The 19,897-nt window shown below is 41.2% G+C and overlaps 2 protein-coding genes across 2 annotated transcripts; both read left to right on the top strand.

Annotated features, from left to right (window-relative positions):
* Positions 1–1,613: 1,613 nt before the first annotated feature.
* mief2 (mitochondrial elongation factor 2) lies at positions 1,614–10,972 on the top strand. The gene is made up of 8 exons (XM_070923065.1): positions 1,614–1,668; positions 4,216–4,373; positions 5,422–5,587; positions 5,710–5,807; positions 7,514–7,690; positions 7,814–7,977; positions 8,820–8,972; positions 9,568–10,972. The coding sequence occupies exons 2-8, from the start codon at positions 4,236–4,238 to the stop codon at positions 10,073–10,075; spliced, it is 1,404 nt and encodes a 467-aa protein (XP_070779166.1). The 5' UTR covers positions 1,614–1,668; positions 4,216–4,235; the 3' UTR covers positions 10,076–10,972.
* Positions 10,973–12,497: 1,525 nt separating this feature from the next.
* Positions 12,498–19,888, top strand: smcr8b (Smith-Magenis syndrome chromosome region, candidate 8b). The gene is made up of 6 exons (XM_070921701.1): positions 12,498–12,677; positions 14,043–14,455; positions 14,876–15,630; positions 16,114–16,560; positions 16,942–17,437; positions 18,189–19,888. Exons 1-6 carry the CDS (start codon positions 12,498–12,500, stop codon positions 18,634–18,636), a joined length of 2,739 nt encoding a protein of 912 aa, XP_070777802.1. The 3' UTR covers positions 18,637–19,888.
* Positions 19,889–19,897: the final 9 nt, after the last annotated feature.

The raw sequence follows: 19,897 nt of genomic DNA on the forward strand, positions 1-19,897 counted from the left end.
AGGGAACAACAAACGGGAGTGTGCCTTCTACTGTTAGGAGTTACTCCCGTTATTAGGAAACCATCCAGATTGATATTCAAGTTGAGGTCTTTTAAGTGAAGCCAATAATTGACCACAGTATCAGAGTTCCTCTTAATTCTTCATTAGAATATACTTTTCATAACATGAAATCAATACAGAATATACAGTCAATTACCTCTGGCTTGGTTGTCCGTCCACCTGGGGCCCCCTTCATTTCTAAGTCATTCCGGGTCTTCACTAACTTTACCCAGACGGGAAGCCATCCTTAGTGGATTTCACAGATCAATGGCCTCAGCTGAGCTGATTCCCTTCACTGAATGAAAAGGCTCAGTTTTCATGTATTTGTTAAGAATTGAAATTCAATTTAAGTGGAGACTCATTGAATGAAGTTTGAATGTTTTGTCATTCTTGTGGACCACTTTGAGCAGGAAGGTTATACTGAGCAGTCGGTCTCATCCTCACTGAAATCTAACAGTTCAGTAGCTCTGGAATACTTGTTTTATTGATTAATGTTAAGCTACGTTTCTAGGATCATATCAGTTAAGTGAAGATTTTCACTCAAAATGAGAAGACAAAGGGAGAACAAGTTTGTACCTTTGCAATTAATATGTGTATTTATATTAATAAATAAGAATTAATATTTCCTTAATTTTGTACTTAAGTTTAATATTTCCAGAAAGTTATTTATAATTCAATAAAGAACAAAACATCAAATGTATCTGCTTTTAAAATGGTTCAATCAAAGGCAATACGGACTCTAAAACAATGACCAAAATCAAAAGAATCATTTAACTGATAAAAAAAAAAATTGACATAAATACAGGGGAAAGGGGACAGCTTCATGTTCATTTACTTGATGATCAAATCTTGATAACTGCATAAGTGGGTTTGGCTCTTCCATGGGGTCATCATAATAACTTGGATTGTGACTGCGAAGGAGGAAAGACTATAATTGACAGGTTGTCAATCAAATCAATCTGCAGTTTGTTTGGAAAAGGCAAATGGAGGTTCAAAGTTCTTTCGTGACCTTTGTAGTTTGTCCACAAGTTTGCAGAAGTTTAGGCAAACTACATCTGCTGATGAAGACCACTGATATGACCAAAAGCACTAAAACTGCAGTGGTGGAATGTAACTAAGTACATTTACTCAAGTACTGTACTTAAGTTTGAGGTATTTCACTTGAGTATTTTCATTTTATTCCACTTTATACTTCTACTCTACTACATTTGCTTGACAGCTATAGTTACTCCTTACTTTTCAGGTGAAGATTTTACAAACAAAATGTGTAATCAGTATATAAAATATGATGCTGTATTGTAGATCTTTTGGGTCGTTAAATCTACAGTACAGCATCATAGTTTATATTCTTATTTATTTACAGTTCATTCTATTTTCTTAGTTCCTGATGTAATTAGTCGGTGTTCCGAAGCTTCTCCTGGGGGCGCTCCTGCACCTAAACGTTGAATGCCAACCGTAATTAAAAAGTAGAAGAAGAAAAAGCACCAGCTGTTAGCTAGCTGGTTATATTTACCCTATGTCCGTCAGATAGACAGTAACTTTACGCTTTGTTGTTGAAGAGCATCGAAATAAGTATTTTATCAAACGCTAATGGGAGTCGGACTGTTGTATTTCCCTCCGCACTGAGTGGTGAGTATATTTAACAGTGGGATAGCTGTCACTGACTGCTAATGGAGCTAACCAACTAGCTAACTGGCTAGCTTGACTAACTGACGTTAGCTGGAGTTGGCAGCCGTTCATGTTGTTGCTGTTGCTCTTCATGCTGACGACATTAAAATAGCTAACTTTAGTTGGCAGATTGGTCATGTGGGTTAGCTAGATGGACATTTGTCGTGTTACCTCACTAACTATCATGTTACTAATCTCTGGCGTTACATTTGTAGACTGTAACGTTAATGTTAGGTTGTGACGAAACACTGGAGAAGCTGTGCTAACGTTACTATCACAAGGGGAGATAACCAGCAGTTGAATGATAAGGTATATATGGTAAGCTGAACATGTCAGCAGTCCAGCCAGGAGGATAACATGTAATTATATTGTGATATAAGTTTAAAAATCATTTGTTTAAGATCCTTGTAGGAGAAGTCGGTGCTCTTTTTCTGCGGTGTCCTTATGTAACAACTCGCTGTTGTTGTGGCGCAGTGCTGCCACCTTTGGTCAATACAGTATCCCACAAACACAAAAGAAAACCCTACAAACAAAGCATTTATATATTTGATATTTATATTACTTTATTACTGTCCCATGAAGAGAGGCAACCTTTTCCCCCACTTACAGTAACAACCTGGCGGTGTATGCTGCTGCTGCTATTGCTGTAAATTTGTTATTGTATTACTAAAATATTTGGTATGTTTTAAGCTAACGTTGCACAATAAATTCTGTTTGTGGTGGTACAGTACTGCACTATTGCGCTGACTGGGAACAACAAACAGCATATAGGGCAATAGCATCATTCACTGACTGATCTATATGTTTATCAGTCGCTCCATGTGTTTGCTGCTATAATCAACTCAAACAGTGTTGGGTAACATCTGTCAACATCAGGAGTCCTGTGCCTGGCCCGATGGTATAGTAACAGAAAAATGAAACAGAAAAGTGAACTCTGCTCTGATGTTGAACGTGCCACCTGTTGTGCTGTAACTTGACTAGGAAGGTTGTCACATACTTGACCCAGCCGGTGGGGCATGTATTGGGTCTATAAATAGAGCATGTCTCCATTCTTGGGATCCTGTACCTCTGGCAAGGAGAGGGGACACACACACACTCAGTTGAAATGGTTTAGGGTAACATCCTGTGGCTATTTTTGGATATCAGGTGCTTGGGGCTAAATATGATAAAGTACAGTGCACATGTTCATTTTTGTTCAAAATAAAAGTATATTTATATCATGGTCACATATGTGTCTGCTCCAGAAATGAGCAAAGGATCAGTTCACAGTTTTTCAACTCAGATCAAATTAATATTTTCTTTCCCATCATTAACAACCTCACCAATGGCTTTTGGTGTATGAAACATACTCCAATGCCTGCAGCGCTCTACTGCCCTTGATCACAAACCTATAGTGAGACAGGCAGCTGTTCTACCAATGGACCTTTGTCACAGAAGACATTTTGATATGCCACAGAAGGAAAATCACAGTTGGGCCTAGGCTTAGAATATGACCCCACATGCACTGTGTTTAAGGCCAATGAGAGCCTGCAGCAGAGTGGTTAGTTTCCCAAAACTAAAATTGTAGACAAAGTCATGAATTAATTAATGAGTCAAGCCACTTTTTATTTCTATGGCCCAGTATCATGAATCACAAATTTTCCTCAAGGGGATTTACAATGTGTGCAGCAAAAAACAACATTTTTTTAATCCATACAAGAAAAATGTTCCTCTTGTCAGTTGCATAACTTAATATATAAGGGACTGTTTCGAAACCACAAGTTTACTTACAAGCAATCAATGTGTTTCTGTGATGCTCCCACAGCAAAAACAAAGCTGTTTGGTTTCTCCATAATTTCACTAAGTTATATTATTTAAATAATGCAGTTTTATATGCCACTGTTTTTTGACAAATCCACTAGTTCTTCTCTGAAAAGGATGTTGTTATAAGGAAGTTTAAAACGTGTAAATTGATCATGACGAATGCTGTGTGGCTACCCACTGGTGCAAATGTAAACTACAGACATACAGAGAGGTGACAAATCAAAGGAAAAAGCGAAAATAAACAGTCTTAGTAAGGTGTTAGGCCACCACAAGCCTCCAGAACAGCTTCAGTGCTTCTTGGCATAAATTCTCCAAGTGGAGCTCTGCTGTTCCATATTCCCTCTTTTGGTGTTTTGATGATGGTGAGGAGCGCTGCCTAACAATGGTATACTAATAGGTATTAACTTGTGTTGCGTTCACTATGAAGGCTAAGATTTACAGTATTTTATCAAACCATTCAGTGACCCCTCGTGCCAGGTATAAAGTCTATTTTAAGTTATATATACAGTTTTTAATTGGAATAAAAATGCAGCATTGCATATCATGTCAGTTCATCTCATGGATTATTCTGACTTCATAACATTCATGTAGAAGTCCAGCAGGATTCCATGATTGCTGCAGGCAGAGTTCTTTTCCTGTCTACCTGACAGTCACGTCTTGCGTTACTTTCGGCCCAATTTAATTAATGCATTCTGCCTTCCCAAGGCTAACCACAAAAGGAAGCAATGAACTTCCAGGGCAGTCGGAGGCGAGGAGAGGATGGCATCGCCATGGTGATTGACTTCCTGCTGTCTAATGCCCGGCTGGTTCTGGGAGTTGGTGGAGCTGCCATGCTAGGAATCGCTACATTGGCAGTGAAACGGGTGAGTGTTTTTGAGATTGTTAGTACCACATCAGTGCCTCGTTCATAGGCACTCTTCCTGTCAATATGGACATTTCAGTTGTACTTGGAGATATGAATTACTGCAAAAATTCTGACCTGGGAGAAAAAGAGCTATAAAGCCCTGGATTCTCCATTAAGTGCTATGCTAACAGTCAAAAAACTAGTGTGTCGATTTGAGTTATATGTTCAGTTGTCCACTTATAGATTGGCAGTTAATCCTACAGCTGTTACATTACCTGTAGCATGTTTTGCTTGCAAATACATACAGAAAGTTGCTGAATTTCATACTAAAACTACTCATTGTTAAGACTACAAATAGGTTAATTGCATTCCCAAGCAAATGTTCTCAGTAGTCAAATCCACAAGTAAGGGGCCTGAATCAGAATTTTTCAGTCGCCAGCTTAGGCAGAGTATAGTGTGTTGAAATGATCACTGTTTGGCAGCTGACTCTGGAAACTAATTAACATCATTAACATCAAGGGGACACAAACAATTAAAGCAGCAAAATGCTCACAGTAATAAAGCACCTAGAGCGTCTCCAACACATTGTACATTTTAAACATTTATATATTTTAAGTTGATTTTTATATGGTAGTGGAAAGAATGGAAATCTACTGCTGCCTTGACAACAGAAGTTAGTCAAAACATACTTTGGAAAATGTTCAGCACCAATGTTATATATGTAGTTTGTAGTTAATGGACTAAAACATGCAAATAACTCCTCAGGAAGTTAAGATAAAATAAGATAATCCTTTATTAATCCCTCAGCGGGAAAATGTGCATTGTTCCAGCAGCATACAGGATAGTGCAATAGAGACATAAGTAGATATAAATAAAAACAATAAAGATTGTTATAAAAAAGCAACTGTAATTTACAAATTTACAAATTCACAGAAAGAAAGAAATGAAGGTAAAGGGATTATACTGTCTGTACATACAGTTCTTATACTCTGTATTTTGGCAGTGCATCATCAGTCATGCCGTGCACGCATGACTGCATGTGTGTGACGATGAGTGTTTGTGTTTAGCTGATAGAGCGTGCAGGCCGTGCAGCCGATGATGAAAAGGTGGAGCAGAAGATGGCTGAGAGCTGGGAGGAGTTGAGTTTGGTCTCTGCTTCCCCCACGCTGATCAGGAAGGGCATAGAGGGCGTAGTGATGAAACACGTTGCCAAGGCAGCCAGACAGCAGAAAGGTATCGGCTAAATCTCAGCAACTGAAACTCAAAAATATCACACATACTTTATATGTTCTTAATTATAGCCCTCTGATATGTTACTTGACAGCTGTTTATAGCATAACCTCTTTCTCAATCAGCTGACCTGTGCCAACAACCTCAGATGTCCTCTCTGGAGGTCGAGTCTAAACCTGAGTCAAAGTCCAAGAGGCTCCAACTGTGCGTCCTCAGTTTGCAGGTACACATTTCACCTCTGAACTCTTGAAGGCATAGATCAGTGGTTCCCAACCTGGGGGTCCCGAACCCCACCATGGGTCGCCAAAGCCCCATGGGGGGTCGTGAAGCCCTCTTGAGATATATATATATATATATATACATAGCCCTTTCTATATATATATATAGATATATATAATTTACATGCATTTAGTTCATTTCTGTGAAGAAGACAGCTACATTTAACAGTTATTTTAGAAGTTTATATCTTTATTTATTTATTTATTTATTTATTATAAAGCCAGGCTGCTTGGACTATTAAAACGTATGTATGATAGTGAAATCATAATACGGACATGTAATTGTGTTCCTAAAAATATAAGGAAAAATCGTCTGATACATTGCAATATCCACAGGAAATAGTCTGTTCAGAATTTTATACAAATTGCTAGTTTTACACAACTTCCTGCCGGTATTAAGTTCACTGTTTAGGTTGTACAGTTAATTGTTCTGCTGTTGTTGTTTTTATGCAATGAATATAATGAAATATACTTAAAGGTATTTTGAAAGAAGTAGGATACTTTTCCCACTGTTTTGGAATTGAATGTGGGTGGGGGCGGTGGGGGTCATCAGTGTATATACAACGGTAAAATACGGGTCCCTTAAGAAAAAGGTTGGTAACCACTGGCATAGATTATGCATTCAGTCTTAGCAGCCGCTGTAAGAGCTCTGCTCGGTTTTGGCTCATTCATGTATGCATGTTCAACATGTTTTGTAAAGCGCAGTGCTTAGGGGATACGCATTATGCACTGGATAGACTCCCAAGTCCCGAGTCCCAAGAGCCCTGCATAATCAAGATACTGTGTGTGCTTGTGCACTGACTGTATAGAAGAAGTCAAACAAGCATGAAACAGCTTTGAGTCAGTGTGCAGAACATCCACATAAGCAGGAGTATTGTGGATTGTTCTGTACTGTGCTACATGAAATAATTTGTTCAGTAAATGTTAGTAGAGCAGCTGCAAACGCATGACTGGACACAAGAGGGGATTTAAAACAATGGGATTTGCCTTTAAAGAAAGCTTATGTAAATTGTGTATTTTATGAATAGTTACACATCTTAATTTTCTATTCTGAATCTCTGGAAAGCTGCTTTTGCAATGAATAGTGTAGGAACACCTTACAAATTACATTTGTTTCTGTAAAGACAAACAAGGTAATGTTCATGCTGCTTGGGCCAACATAGATTCAGCTGTGTATTTCTCTATGGCAGAGTCCTTTGTTTCAGATGCTTCTTAGGTCCAGTCATGTTTTGCTATGGGTCGGGCTTTAATACTCTATAAAACTGTAATGGAGTAACCTCACTTGCTTTATGATTTATATGATTCACCTTTAGTAAATGCGTCTTTAACAGCAATAACAGAATACACACAGCATTGTTCCTCTGCTGTTTACTAGTTTTCCTCCTCGCAGCAACTTAACAGGCAAAACATCATCCTGTCGGTGTTCTTAAGTCTGCTTAGAGGCACAAAGTGACTTTGAATATTATATTACTCAAGAGACAGCTGTATGTATTCCCAGTGGAAGTGTAAAAAAAACTTCAAAACTGTTTTGTTAACTTCATGTTTAGAGTTGTTATCTTAGCAACACAATGTTTGTGCACATACATGGATTGTTTTGCACAGACTTTCCATGCTCTGTATCATTGGAAAACTATATATAAAATGTGTTTAGGAGCGACTGCAGCAGTACTATCACACAAGGGCGGCACTAGCTCCTCGTGAGGTCCAGAGGGCTCAGTCTCTAGCTCTGGACATCTGCTCTGAGATCCAGGGCTTTCTGCACAACCGTCATCCCGAAATGCCCCTTGGAGAAATGAGCCTTGGAGGTTCCCTACTGGATGACCTGCAGGTAAACGCAATACACACAATATGTACTCTTTTTTTTTTTTTTTTGCGGCTGATTTCACACAGCTTTATTTCCCCTGATGTCACATGTCAGATGTTAGATGGGTTTATATCTGTGTATATTTAGGTGGTCAGTGCGGACCATGCATGTCTGCTGGTGCCTCTGCAGCTGGAAGCCTCTCTGTGGCGTCTCGTCCCGGGAGAAGAAACGCTGCTCACACACCCGCTGCACTGGATGGTCCGACGGATCAATCTGGAATATTTTCCCAGAGGACGCAGCTACTGGGACAGGTGATCACACACCCATTCAACAAATATTTTTCATTCATCAGGCAACCTGCACTTTGATGTGTTTGTGTCTATATAAATAAATCCGGTCAGTTGGTGCAATTAGCAGGTTATTACTGCTAATTAACAACAATTGTGTTTATACTACAAATAATGCAGAGGTGATTGTCAGGAAAATTATTGCGCCAACATCTCTTGGGTGTAAAGTCAATTAAGTAAGTAAATTACAACTAAAACTAGGCCTGCAACTAACTATCATTTTCAATATTGATTACTCTGCAGATTATTTTTTCATTTAGTCTATGAAATATTGCAGAGCCGAAGGTGATGTCTTGTCCAAAAACCCAAAAGTATTCAGTTTACACTAAAATATGACAAAGAAAAGCAGTAAATCATCTCATTTGAGAGGCTGGAATCAGGGAATATTTTTTCATTAATCGATTATCGATGCATTTGCCGATGATTTCTCTGTCAATGGACTAATGGTTAACTAAACTAAAACTATTTCAAAGTTGTATTTTACATTTACATTCAGACATTCATAGACAGGCAGACATCCTTAAAAAGCCTTAATCAGTATTTTTTTATATTTGCATTGAATCAAATTGATGTGTGTTGTATAAGAGGTGACAGACTTCATCCACTTGGCCTCTGTTAGCTCACTGATTTGATTTTACATCACTAAACAACATTATTCAGCAGTGCTAGCGTAAAGGTCGATCAGCCTTTGTAACTTTGAAGCAGCAGTAAAATACTTATTGAATCATGGCTAAAGGTATGCACGGAAACATTCTGCTGCAAAATTGAGCCATGAAATAAAACCCGTCCTTCCTCGTGTCTTGTAGGTACCTGGTGGGTGGTTACCTGTCCGCAGAAGCTGTTGTGAACATGTTCAGTAAAGCAGTCATGGAAACTATAAACTGGCCGTCCATCAGCAGCACTATGGACTGTCTCGTCAGACCTGTACTGGGAGGACCAAACCTGAGACTGGAGATTCGGTGTGTGTCTGTTCTTAAATATTGTTTTCAATGTTGAGATTCAATTACAAATGACATGTTTGGTTTTTATGAGTTAACACCACAGCTGTTGTGTTGTTTTGTATTATTAAATGTTATAATTTGAAGGTTAAAAGGAAGTGATGACACAATTATTCAACAGTCATTGATGCATCAATTAACTAATGTCAAGTGTTAAAGTGTCATTTCCAGTGAAAAAAATGTCTGATAAACCCACTGTACACTACCTGACAAACACCAAACAGCAGACAGACAAAGTTAGCGACTGGCTGGTGAACACAGTGGAGCATGTTCACGCTCTGTAGCAGCTAAGATATTTTCCTCAGGAGATGCTGGAGACCAAAACAGAGCTGAAAGGAGAGTGAATGTTGGACTTAAATTCATCAGAAACACGACTCCGGACGATTGCTTATGTTACTCCTTATCTGCTGGTTGTGTAAATAGGCACAAAGTGGCCAAAAAAATAATTCAATGCAGTTTCAAATGTGCTGTGTGATCACAGTAATCACCCTGTGTCTGTTAGACTTGATCTGCTTGCTCTCTCTAATGGACCTTTCTCCTGTTGTAATCCTTTTAGGCCTCGAAATGAAGAAGGGGCAGAGAGCAGTGATCAGCCCCTGTTTATCACCATGCTGCCTCTGCTGAGGGAGGGGGACGTGGTTCTGACCGCCCAGCCTGAGCTCACCTCTCCCTGGGTCAACGCCTGGCACCTGTCTCTCTACCCGTGGGAGACTCAGCGCCTGTCTCAGCTCGACACCACTGACGACGGATACCGCAGACAGACACTTAAAATCCTCAAGGCGGTGTGCAGACTGAACCCCGCCCTGCGACCGCTTGAAGCCGCCCCGCTGGCCAATCTCATCCTGCACCTCAGTGACAGTGAGAGCGACTGGTCCGAGATCAGCCTGGATGTGAGATTCCAGCAGTGTATCACAGAGCTGATTGGCTACCTCGAACAAGGGGCGCTGCACAGTTACTTCAAGCCAGCTGTCAATCTGCTGAGCGGCTTGTCAGAAGACCAGGTGGATCAGATGGGCTTCATGCTCTACTGCGCTGTGTCGGAGCCTGAGATACTGCTCATATAACTTTCTCAAGCTCTGACACACACACACATATCAAAAGGAGTAATCTTTTAGCATCCAAGATGTTTGGTTCAAGGCAAAGACGTTGTATTCTTCCCACTGCCTTCTCTCGTCGTTTAGCTCCTCCATCCTGCTTTGATTGCAAGGGAACAGGGTACAGTTGGGATGACAAAATGGCAGGCACCATGGACTGATGTCTACACTGGAGAAGGAAAGTGAAAATCAAGCTAAACAAATCACTGCGAGGAAAGGAGACGTGCCAAGGAAAGGAGCTGAGGGAGTGTTTTATCAAGATGTTTGGAACGATGTGCCTGATCACGACTCCCCACACATACCACAGCCAAGTTTGTGTGATTATTGTTTTTCACAGGTAGTCAGTGATGGTCAGCGTGGCCACATACAGTTCAGTGTATCCATTAACAGCAGAGGAGGAGTGCAGTTTATTGCTTAAGTGCATACATTCTCTCAGCGTGTGATCTGCATCATTTTCCTAAATCTCCTTTAATATCTTCTAACTATGCAGAAAAATAACAACCTGCTGAAAACCACCAGGTTCTGCTGCACTAAGTAAACTATTCAGCCCGTCTGAGTTGGACTTATTTAACGCAAAGTGTATATTTTATCATACTGGAGGTTGAAGTGTGCAGTATTTTGTTCGTCTTGTTTACTGTTCAGTCTGTTGCCAATTTGGGTAAACTAACCCTTTGAATTATTAGGTTAAAGTTGCCTAATGATTTTATGCACTTGCTTTTAAATACAGAATGAATGTTGTGGCCATTTCTTCAGGTGTGTTTTCTTGCTGGGTGAAAGAAAGTTGGTTTTCTGTGATTGAACAGTGAAACTGCAAATAAAAATTAAAGCAATTGTTTAGATTCTTGATCACTTGCTTTTATAACTTGAGTCAAATCAATTGTCACAAAGATAAGTCTCAGGCCGGTGTTGCATGGGAAAGTTTTCATGCACCTTTGTTTCGTCAGTTGCAGTTTTTAAGTGGTTTCTATTGTTTGTAAGATGTTTCACTAAGAGGTGCTACTGCTTTAAAGGAGACTTTGCTGGTCTGTAAGTGGTTTCTATTGTTTGTAAGATGTTTAATCGCTTTATAAGAGGTTATATTGCACTATACAGAGGAGTCTTTGTTACTTGGCTTACCCTCATTGATATGAATTGAATGGACAAACTAATAGAAAAACATGTCAGCATAATGCACTACTGCGGAAGAGCACCACAAAATATATCCTCTAAAATGATTACCTGTAGCTAATTTAGTCACAACAGTGTTCAAATTAAAATGTACAGTCATGTTTATTTGACTGGATGCATTGACCAAAATGGATTACACTACTTTTCCAAGGAACTATTACTGGAACAGAAATGTGCCAAATTTTCAGAAATGTGGCTTGTTCATCCTCATATTTAGCTATCATATCTCAAACACAGGGAGAAACATTTACTTTTACTTTATTTTTATTTTTATCAAATGTTTTATATATACAATTTTTTTTGTAAAAGTGTACAATAATAACCAATGTAACACAAGCCACAGTAATTAACTGCACAAAAACAATAAGAGCAAAACAACAACATGACAAAACCAAGGGCAAATAAAAAAACTCAAATACACATTTATTTGATTAGATTCCAGATTTGCCATTTAGTTTTAGAAATGACGACATTTGTGTATCCTTGATGTACAATTTCACTTTAGCTTTAGCCTGGTTAATAACTATTTATAAGGGAAATGCAGTAGTACTTTATATATATATATATATATATATATACATATATATTTAGATAAATTGGGTGCATTTCCAGCGGATGTTTAAAAAAGGGTGTTTTACTTTGAAACTGAGGAGCGGAAGTCTTCATTACTGTGTCGGACTTGACTTCGGACCTCCAGGCTGGTTTTTCATGAAGAAGCGAGCGGCACCGGCGCGTCCCCGGCCCGGCGTCTGTCACATGGCTAAATATGGGTGTAGTAAGGAGGTCAGTTTGCCGGGTCAAATGCGTGACACCGAGGCGCAAGCTTTAGGCTGAAAGTTACGAAAAAGAGGAAGAGAAATCCCGGGACAAAGGTTTGCTAACCGTGTGGCCGGCTCCGCGCTTTCGCTTCTCCGTGAAGTTTTCTCGGACGTTTGTTCCTTAAAGCGCCGCTTGTTTATGAGACTGTTGTTGTTGAAGGGAAGCGGATATGATTTAAGTTTTAATGCGGCACAGCTTCAATATCTGCCGCTTCATGACTGGAGACAACTGGGGACAACTGCGCAACAAGTTTTTAACTCTCCGGTTGTTGTTGTTGGAGCGTCCCGTCTAAACAGCTGACTCACCGACTGAAGGCCGAGCGGCACCGGGACGCGGTTCGATCAGTCCGGCGCCGAGTAGATCAAAGCCGACAAACCTCCATGGGTTGAACCCTCGCTGTCTGAAGATGATCGGGTCTCCGGACGTGCTGGCCTTCACCAGCACTGACGGGTTTGGGGAAGGAGAAGAGGACCAGGAGGGTCTACCTGAAGAGTTTTCTGTCCCCCTTTCACCTCCGTCCCACCCTTGGACCACCTCTGCCCAGTTTCACAGAGACTTCATACTGGTGGCTGAGTTCTCAGAGCAGGTGTGTGTTTTTAGTTTGGATAAGATAAACTGGTGTAATACTGGTGAAGTGTTTTAGGAATAATTTATCTGAAAGAGACTTTCACTTTCCAGTTTCAGAGTTTTATGATGCGAAATGTATGGAGGGAAGAAAAGACTTTATACCAGGAAGTACTAGATGTCACAGCAGCACACAAATATGAGATAAAGATACCAAAAGGATAAGAACAGAGCCAAGAAAAGAAAATCTTATCTTAATCTTAAAAACAGATTAAAGTTATACACAGATATAAATCAGTTGAGGAGAGTAAAACTTAAGTAGAAACAAATAATAAATAAATCCAAATAAGAAAGCTGTGCCATACAATACCTGAGACCAGCTACATAAATGTGCTTTATGTGAATTAATGTTTTAAATGTGCAGTTTCCTCACATGCCTGTGCAAAGTGAAGAATAAATAATAATTATAGGATATGAGGTGTAGAGTAATAATAATGATATATAACATGACATAATAAAAGATACGCGGTACAATAAAATAAGGTGTGTACTGCCATAGTTCTGTAGTGTAACCTTCTGGGATTCAGTAATAATAATGTTATTATTATATGTATAATAAGGTAGTTATTTAATATAAGTGCTCTGAATATTTAATTCTTAATATATATTTTATTTATTTACATCTTTTGTGTTTTTTTTGTTTTCACACCTGTGGTTATGTTGCTGCATTTTACAGCTCACTTCTTGGTGTCGCAACCGATCATGAGTTGAAGTTTATTCAGGAAGTCTCAATGAGATAAAGATCTCTTTTGCAAGAGAGAGAAACCTGAGAACAAATTACATATGTGCTATAAGATATTTAATTTATCATGATATAAAACAGAGAAATCTTTGCATTTAAGACATCTTGAACCAGCACCCTGGTCTACCTGCCTGGTCTACCTGCCTGGCACCAACGTGCCTGGATCGTGTCTCCCATCTCTGTTTTATTATAGGACAAATGAATAATGTAGAGTTGCAACTAACAATTATTTTCATTATCGATTAAGTCACTTTATCTCCCCCATTAATTGTTTTGTCCAGAAAATGTAAGAAAATAAATGTAAGAAAAATGTCTTGTTTTGTCCAATAATCAGTTCAAAACCTCAAAGAGATTCAGGAAAAGCAACAAATCCTCACACTGAAGAAACTGCAATCAGAGAACGTTTGGTGTTTATGCTTAAAAAATTAAGCGATTATTAAAATAGTCGCTGATTAATTTTGTGTCAGACGAGTAATTGTTTCAGAGTCATAATAATAATAATAATAATAATAATAATTACTTGCGACCCGCAGTGAATGTTTATATTGTGTTGCGTCTCTACAAACCTCTGCTGTATGTTTGCAGGTGGGACCAAAACCTGTGCTGACGATACCAGATGACCCCAGAGTCGTCGGGTCATTTGACCTCAACCACTTCTCTGTTCGCATCATGTCTGTGGACTACCAGGCGTCCGGCCCCGGCCACGCCCCTCCTGCATCCCACGGCCCCCGCCTCAACTTCAGCGAGGACTCCAAAGTGGTTCTGGGAGATTCGGCGCAGGACGCGTTTGCGTACGTTCACCACATGACCCTGTATGACCTGCAGGCCCGGGGTATGGTGCGTCCTTTCTGCATGGCGTACGTGTGCTCGGACCAGGCGAAGCTGATGGAGAACTTCTCTGAACTGTCGACGGGCTTCTCTCAGGCCTCCGACAGCCTCAAGACCGGAAACAGACAAGCGTTTTCTATGGAGCTGCAGAGAAAACTACAAGAGCTCGAGTAAGATCAGGATGTACTTTGATGAAATAACACTATACATGGAACTAATACCGATACATCAGCATCCACCACTGGCTACTTAATACAGATTTATCTATATTGGTGATTGTGTAATTTGTATATTTGCAGTACAGAAATGCCAAAGAGAAGTTTTGGATTCTCATCTTTGTTTAGGTTTATCTTTTTAACTTCTCACCTTGCTGCAGTGACATACAGGTGTACTCCAGGACCCTGTGACATCACTGTTGGGTGTGGTTACAGGTGCAACAGAGCACTCTCTTCTAAACACGCCCATCAGTGATGCTGGATGTGAAACAGGATGTGGTCAGAGGTGAAACAGACTTGAAACTTTGAACCAGAGGAGGGTAGTGAAACACTGTCTGTCAGCCCGCTGACTAACTCTCTCTCTGACTGTTTCAGGTACGCGCGGTTGACTCTGCTACAGGAGACCGAACTTCCGAGGACGGCGAATGGATTCACAGCGGTGGTAGAAAAAGCAGATGAGCTTGAAGCTGTAGAGCATTCAATCTTAAATCATAGAGACCTCCTCCGCCAGGTCACTTCCTACCCTAACAGGAAGTTGAAACAGCCTGACTTCCTGCCCTACGATCCAGCTGACTCCCTCACTGATCCATCTGCGTTATTGCCTCCTGAGCCCTGCCCCTCCCTCTCCACCTCCACCTCCTGCAGGTCTGAGCGCCGTCTGAAGCCTCTGCAGGAGCTTTGCAACGCCTACTTCCTGTCACTGATGAAGGAGCAGCTTGCGGACACAGAGCGCCGCCTGCGTGGCGACAGGAGTGTCCTGCGAACTGCTCGCATCACACATTCATTGTCCAGGAGGCTCACGCTCATCAACTTCCTGTTTGAGCTGTGGAGGCCGGAGGACGGAGACGAGGACGAGAGAGAGAGCGCTAAGGCAGAGCTGCAGAGGGCGACGGGGAGGAAGAGCGGCGTCGAGGTGTTTCAATCTGAACCAATGAGCCTGGAGTCATTCTACTCCTGTGTGGAGGAGATCCCCATCAAACTGGAGGCAGGAGAAGCCGGGACAGTGACCCCTGACCCCAGTGTTGCCACGGAGATGACAGGAAGTGTGAGCAGCGGCGACAGCATTGAAGTGCTTGGGACTGAGAAGTCTTATCGGACGCAGCACTTTGCTGCTGGATCTGAGAGCAGAGGTACGAAACAATTAGATTATTATTTAAATTGAATATTTTTGGGTAGAGGGCTGGTGGTGGGAAATGTATAGATTTCAGCTCTGGGATATGGTGTCTTTTTTTTTTTACAGACTATCAATTTAAAAAATAATATTGAAAATAATAAATTGCAACCCTAACGGGCAGTATTTTCTTTTATCCATCAATCCATCAGGTGACGAGCAAAACTGCAGAACAATTGCTGGTTCCAGCTTGTAAAATTATACAATTTTCTTTTTTTTGTTGCATGTGATTATAAATTTTGTAAATCTTTTGCTTTTGTACTGTTGGTCGGACAAAACAAACAATTTGAAGATGTCTCCTGGGGCTCTGGGAAATTGTGATGAGAGTTTTTCCTCTAAAATTAATTGAAAATATGATTTAATGGAGCTGTAGTCATGTTAGAGTATTGTAAACATGCCTCTCTTACAACTGGACCAGCTGACCATTCGCTCTCTTCCACAGAAACACCGCTCGGGGTGACGGACACCTCTTACAGGCGAGCTGCAGTCGATTCAGGCGCCAGGCGCGTGCGAGCGTACGCCAGACGAGCCAACAGCGAGGACAGCATCGAGGTGCTGAGTACCACCGAGTCCATCTTCCCCGAAGACCTCACCGCCATCACAGAGGAAGAAGCAGATCAACAACCTCTGAGTGACGGCTTTGACAACGTGGAAGACGTACTGATAGAGTGTAAATCTGACGAAGTCCTCAGAGAGGAGAAGAACGCAGCTACATTAGTGAATGAGGATGAAAGTGAAGGGCCTGTTCAGGAAGATGGCGGTGGTGTTGACAGAGAAGAGTCTGCCAGTGGTGAGGTTATAATCACAGAGGAGCAGGTCATCGAGTGTTTGACGAGCAATCAAGTCCATCTAGACAACAGTCCTGAGAAGACGTCTAAACTACTGCAAGGTAACACATCTGCTACAGTATTCATGTCTGAAGCCCCATTTAAACGACAACGAGTAAATGACTCAGTTATTATATATACTAGTTTATTACAACTACAACTTGGACATTGTTTCTATTAGTTATTGCAGTTATGATCACCAAATTCATTGCTGAGAGCTGTGAACACGCCATCAAAGCTTCATCCGATGGGGAAAGCAGACAGTTAGGTTGTAAATAAGTCAGATTATCTAAACCACTTCATTTGGAGAGTGCACCAGAATATTGATAATATTACCTCATTGCAGGACGTTAGGTCATAGTTGAACCAGGAAGTCAGACCAGTTTGTAATAAACCAGAAATATCTTTAAACAAGTGATGAAACTGTTATTACTGTTTATTAGTTGAAGAAGCAGTGGAGTCGACGCCTCGGTGGTCTGAAGTCCAGCAGGCGGTGCCTGACCTTCATGTGAACTTTGCCCCGCCTGTTACCCTGTCTGAGGTTGACCGGTGGTCTCCGCCCCGCGCTCCTCTCAGGCTGCTGAGCGTCGACGAGGCGTCCGACTGCACCAGCTTCTCAGACCCGCCCTCTCCCACCCAAAATATCCTCAGCGCTATCCGCAGCGCCCCCTCCGATAAGAGGAGGAGAAGGAAGGCTGGACTCAGAGCCCTCAGGTTCCTCAAGCATAACTCGTTCTCCCAGCATGCCGTGTTTTGTCTCCTGAGCGGCCGGCCGCTGGTTGTCATCGGAGGAGACGAGAGTTTGGTCAGAAAACATGTGGACGCCCTGAGTCTCTTCGTGCCTGCTCCTGGTCCTGATGGAAGTGGTGTGATGCCGTGTTTGACCTCTCCGCTTCAACTGGCCGACCTGCTCACCTGGAGACTGATAGGAATACACAGGTACTCTATGACACGCGGCCTACCTGTCTTTCTTTCTTATCCATGTCATTACAAAATTACTATTTTTATGTTGCGTCATCTTCTCTTGGTTGCTCCCTCTTATTTGACTGGGTCCTTTGTAAACTGTAAACACACAGTGTCAAATACTTGACACTACTAATAGCCACACAGTAAATGCCAGTTTGTTGAAGCTGCTAATGTTCGGTGTGTTTTTTGAGACTTTCCTCTTCGTTGTGGACATTAAGTTGTCTTCATGTCCTAATAGGGAAGGTTGTAGAAAATAAAAACATACACCAAAACAGGAAAACTGCGTTGTCATGGAGGAGAAACAGTAGTCACAAGTAGTAGTATGTGTCATATGTTTTTGTTTTTGTTTTCCTGCCAGCAACTTGGCTGTTTTGGTTCACTCTCACTGCTCTGATCATAATTTCTAGCAGCAGGCAGCTCTGATAAACCGACTGTACGCTACCTGCTGAGCACCAAACAACAGACAGTTATCAACTAGCAGGTGGACTTAGTGGAGCAGCTAAAGAGCTAGATACTTCTCTCAGGAGTTAGTGGTGAGGACCAAAACAGAGCACACTGAACCACGACTTCAAATGGATGCTAATGTTATGCATAACCCTGAAGGAGCACAAAGTTGACCCCTCCTACACCAAGTCACAAAACCTCCCCTTGTTCAGTACTGTTGATGACATCCGATGTTTTGAGACAATAATAATTAACTAATTAACTCTGTTTTGTCACATAGATCACCCTCCAGCTCGTCGTCCAGCATTCTTCACTCTCTGACTCGCTACAGTCGTTATCTGGCCCTGTTGGACCTGGACCAGAAGACGCTGCACTCTCCGTCATACTCCGGCTCTCTGATCAGCAGACTGGCTGACCCTCACACCGGCATCAGCCGAGGCATCACCTACCTGCTGCACCTGGAGAGCTGCCTGACTGCACTGGCCAACAAGGCCCTGCTGTACACGTTTAATCCTGCTGTACGATGTCCAAACGCTGCTGGAGTGAAGGAGGGTGCAGAAGAAGAGGACTTCCTGTTCAGGCAAGGCTTCTGCAGCAGCGGGAACGATCTGAGAGTGATGCATTTCCTGTCTGACCTCATCAAACAGCACCACGCAGGACGTGGACCACCGGTTTTAAGATTCTCGTACTGCTCAGTGCACCTTCACAGAAATACGTACGCAGCATAAACACTGGAAGAACAGAAACAATTAACTAGTCTAATTAACTAGTTTATTCTAATATTTACAACCAAATGCACTGATTTATTCTATCCCTTTTACTGATGCAGAGTTATGTAATCTGCCACTGTGAACATGTTCAGACACAAGAATCTCACATATGTTTTTATCTGCAGTGTTAAATGTTGGTGTGTTTACATGATTTTACTCCCCGATGCTGTGGCTCACGTAGCTCTGGATTACTGGACACAAATGCACTAGTGCCTCACCAGCACCGAAGACTTTTACATGCTGGCAGTCTCTACTGTTGAAGTACTGGACTTTTTTTTTTATTGGAGTGTGTTGAAGAAAGAAAAAATGAAGGCTTGTTACTGAATCACATGTGAACTTCTTTGTAATTTAAGATAATTGAGCCACGTTTGAACTCTGTATAGTTTAAAAAACAACAGATCTGAGATTACTGATCAGGCAGCGTATTGTTGCTTGTAGTTTGTGGATCTCCACAACTACAAGGTCTGGTAATTATTTACTTTTACAAACATGCTTGACTGTCCGGTCTGATGCTCTGTCATTTAACTTTTAACCAGCTCAGCTGCAGTTTAAGTGGGTTCAGACTGGTTCTCTCAGGGTTTATGACAGCTGTAAACCAAGTTTAACATGACCGCTCTCTTAAAACAAGCACAGGTACAGATAAATGATAGATGAAATGTTTCGTTTAATTTCACAAATTCATGAAGAAAGTCTAAATATTTGAATCGGAACAGACTCCCCTCAGTCTCCTTCCAATAGCACAATTAGTCTACAGTAAACTGTAGAGGGGCTTAATCTTACAAGTTACATTATCCTTTATCGCACTTGAATGTATCTAGACTTTCCATGAACTACACATAACATTTTTCTCAGCTCATCTTATACTTCGTGACACCATACACATGGTGACGGATATAACGCATTATAACCTGAGCAGCACAAGAAATGTCATCTTAATGTACTGCAGAGTGGCTTTAGACCTCAGTTAAACCAGCAGGTTTTCGCAGAACCTCAGTGAATGCAGGTATGTTTTAACAATAACCTATTAATTAAACCATGTGATCTATTCCAGACAACACCGGTTTTAACTCTAAACTGCAGCTGAGCCAATGACAGAGCTACAGCCTCCTTCTGTTTTACACTGTACTTTAATGTTTTTAATGTATTTTATTGATGCAAATATGAGCCGATTATAGCGCGTCTATATTTACTAATAAAGTCATATATTTTACATTGGGAT

This window comes from Enoplosus armatus, chromosome 2, assembly GCF_043641665.1.
Source record: "Enoplosus armatus isolate fEnoArm2 chromosome 2, fEnoArm2.hap1, whole genome shotgun sequence".
In the NCBI taxonomy this organism is placed as follows: Eukaryota; Metazoa; Chordata; class Actinopteri; order Centrarchiformes; family Enoplosidae; genus Enoplosus; species Enoplosus armatus.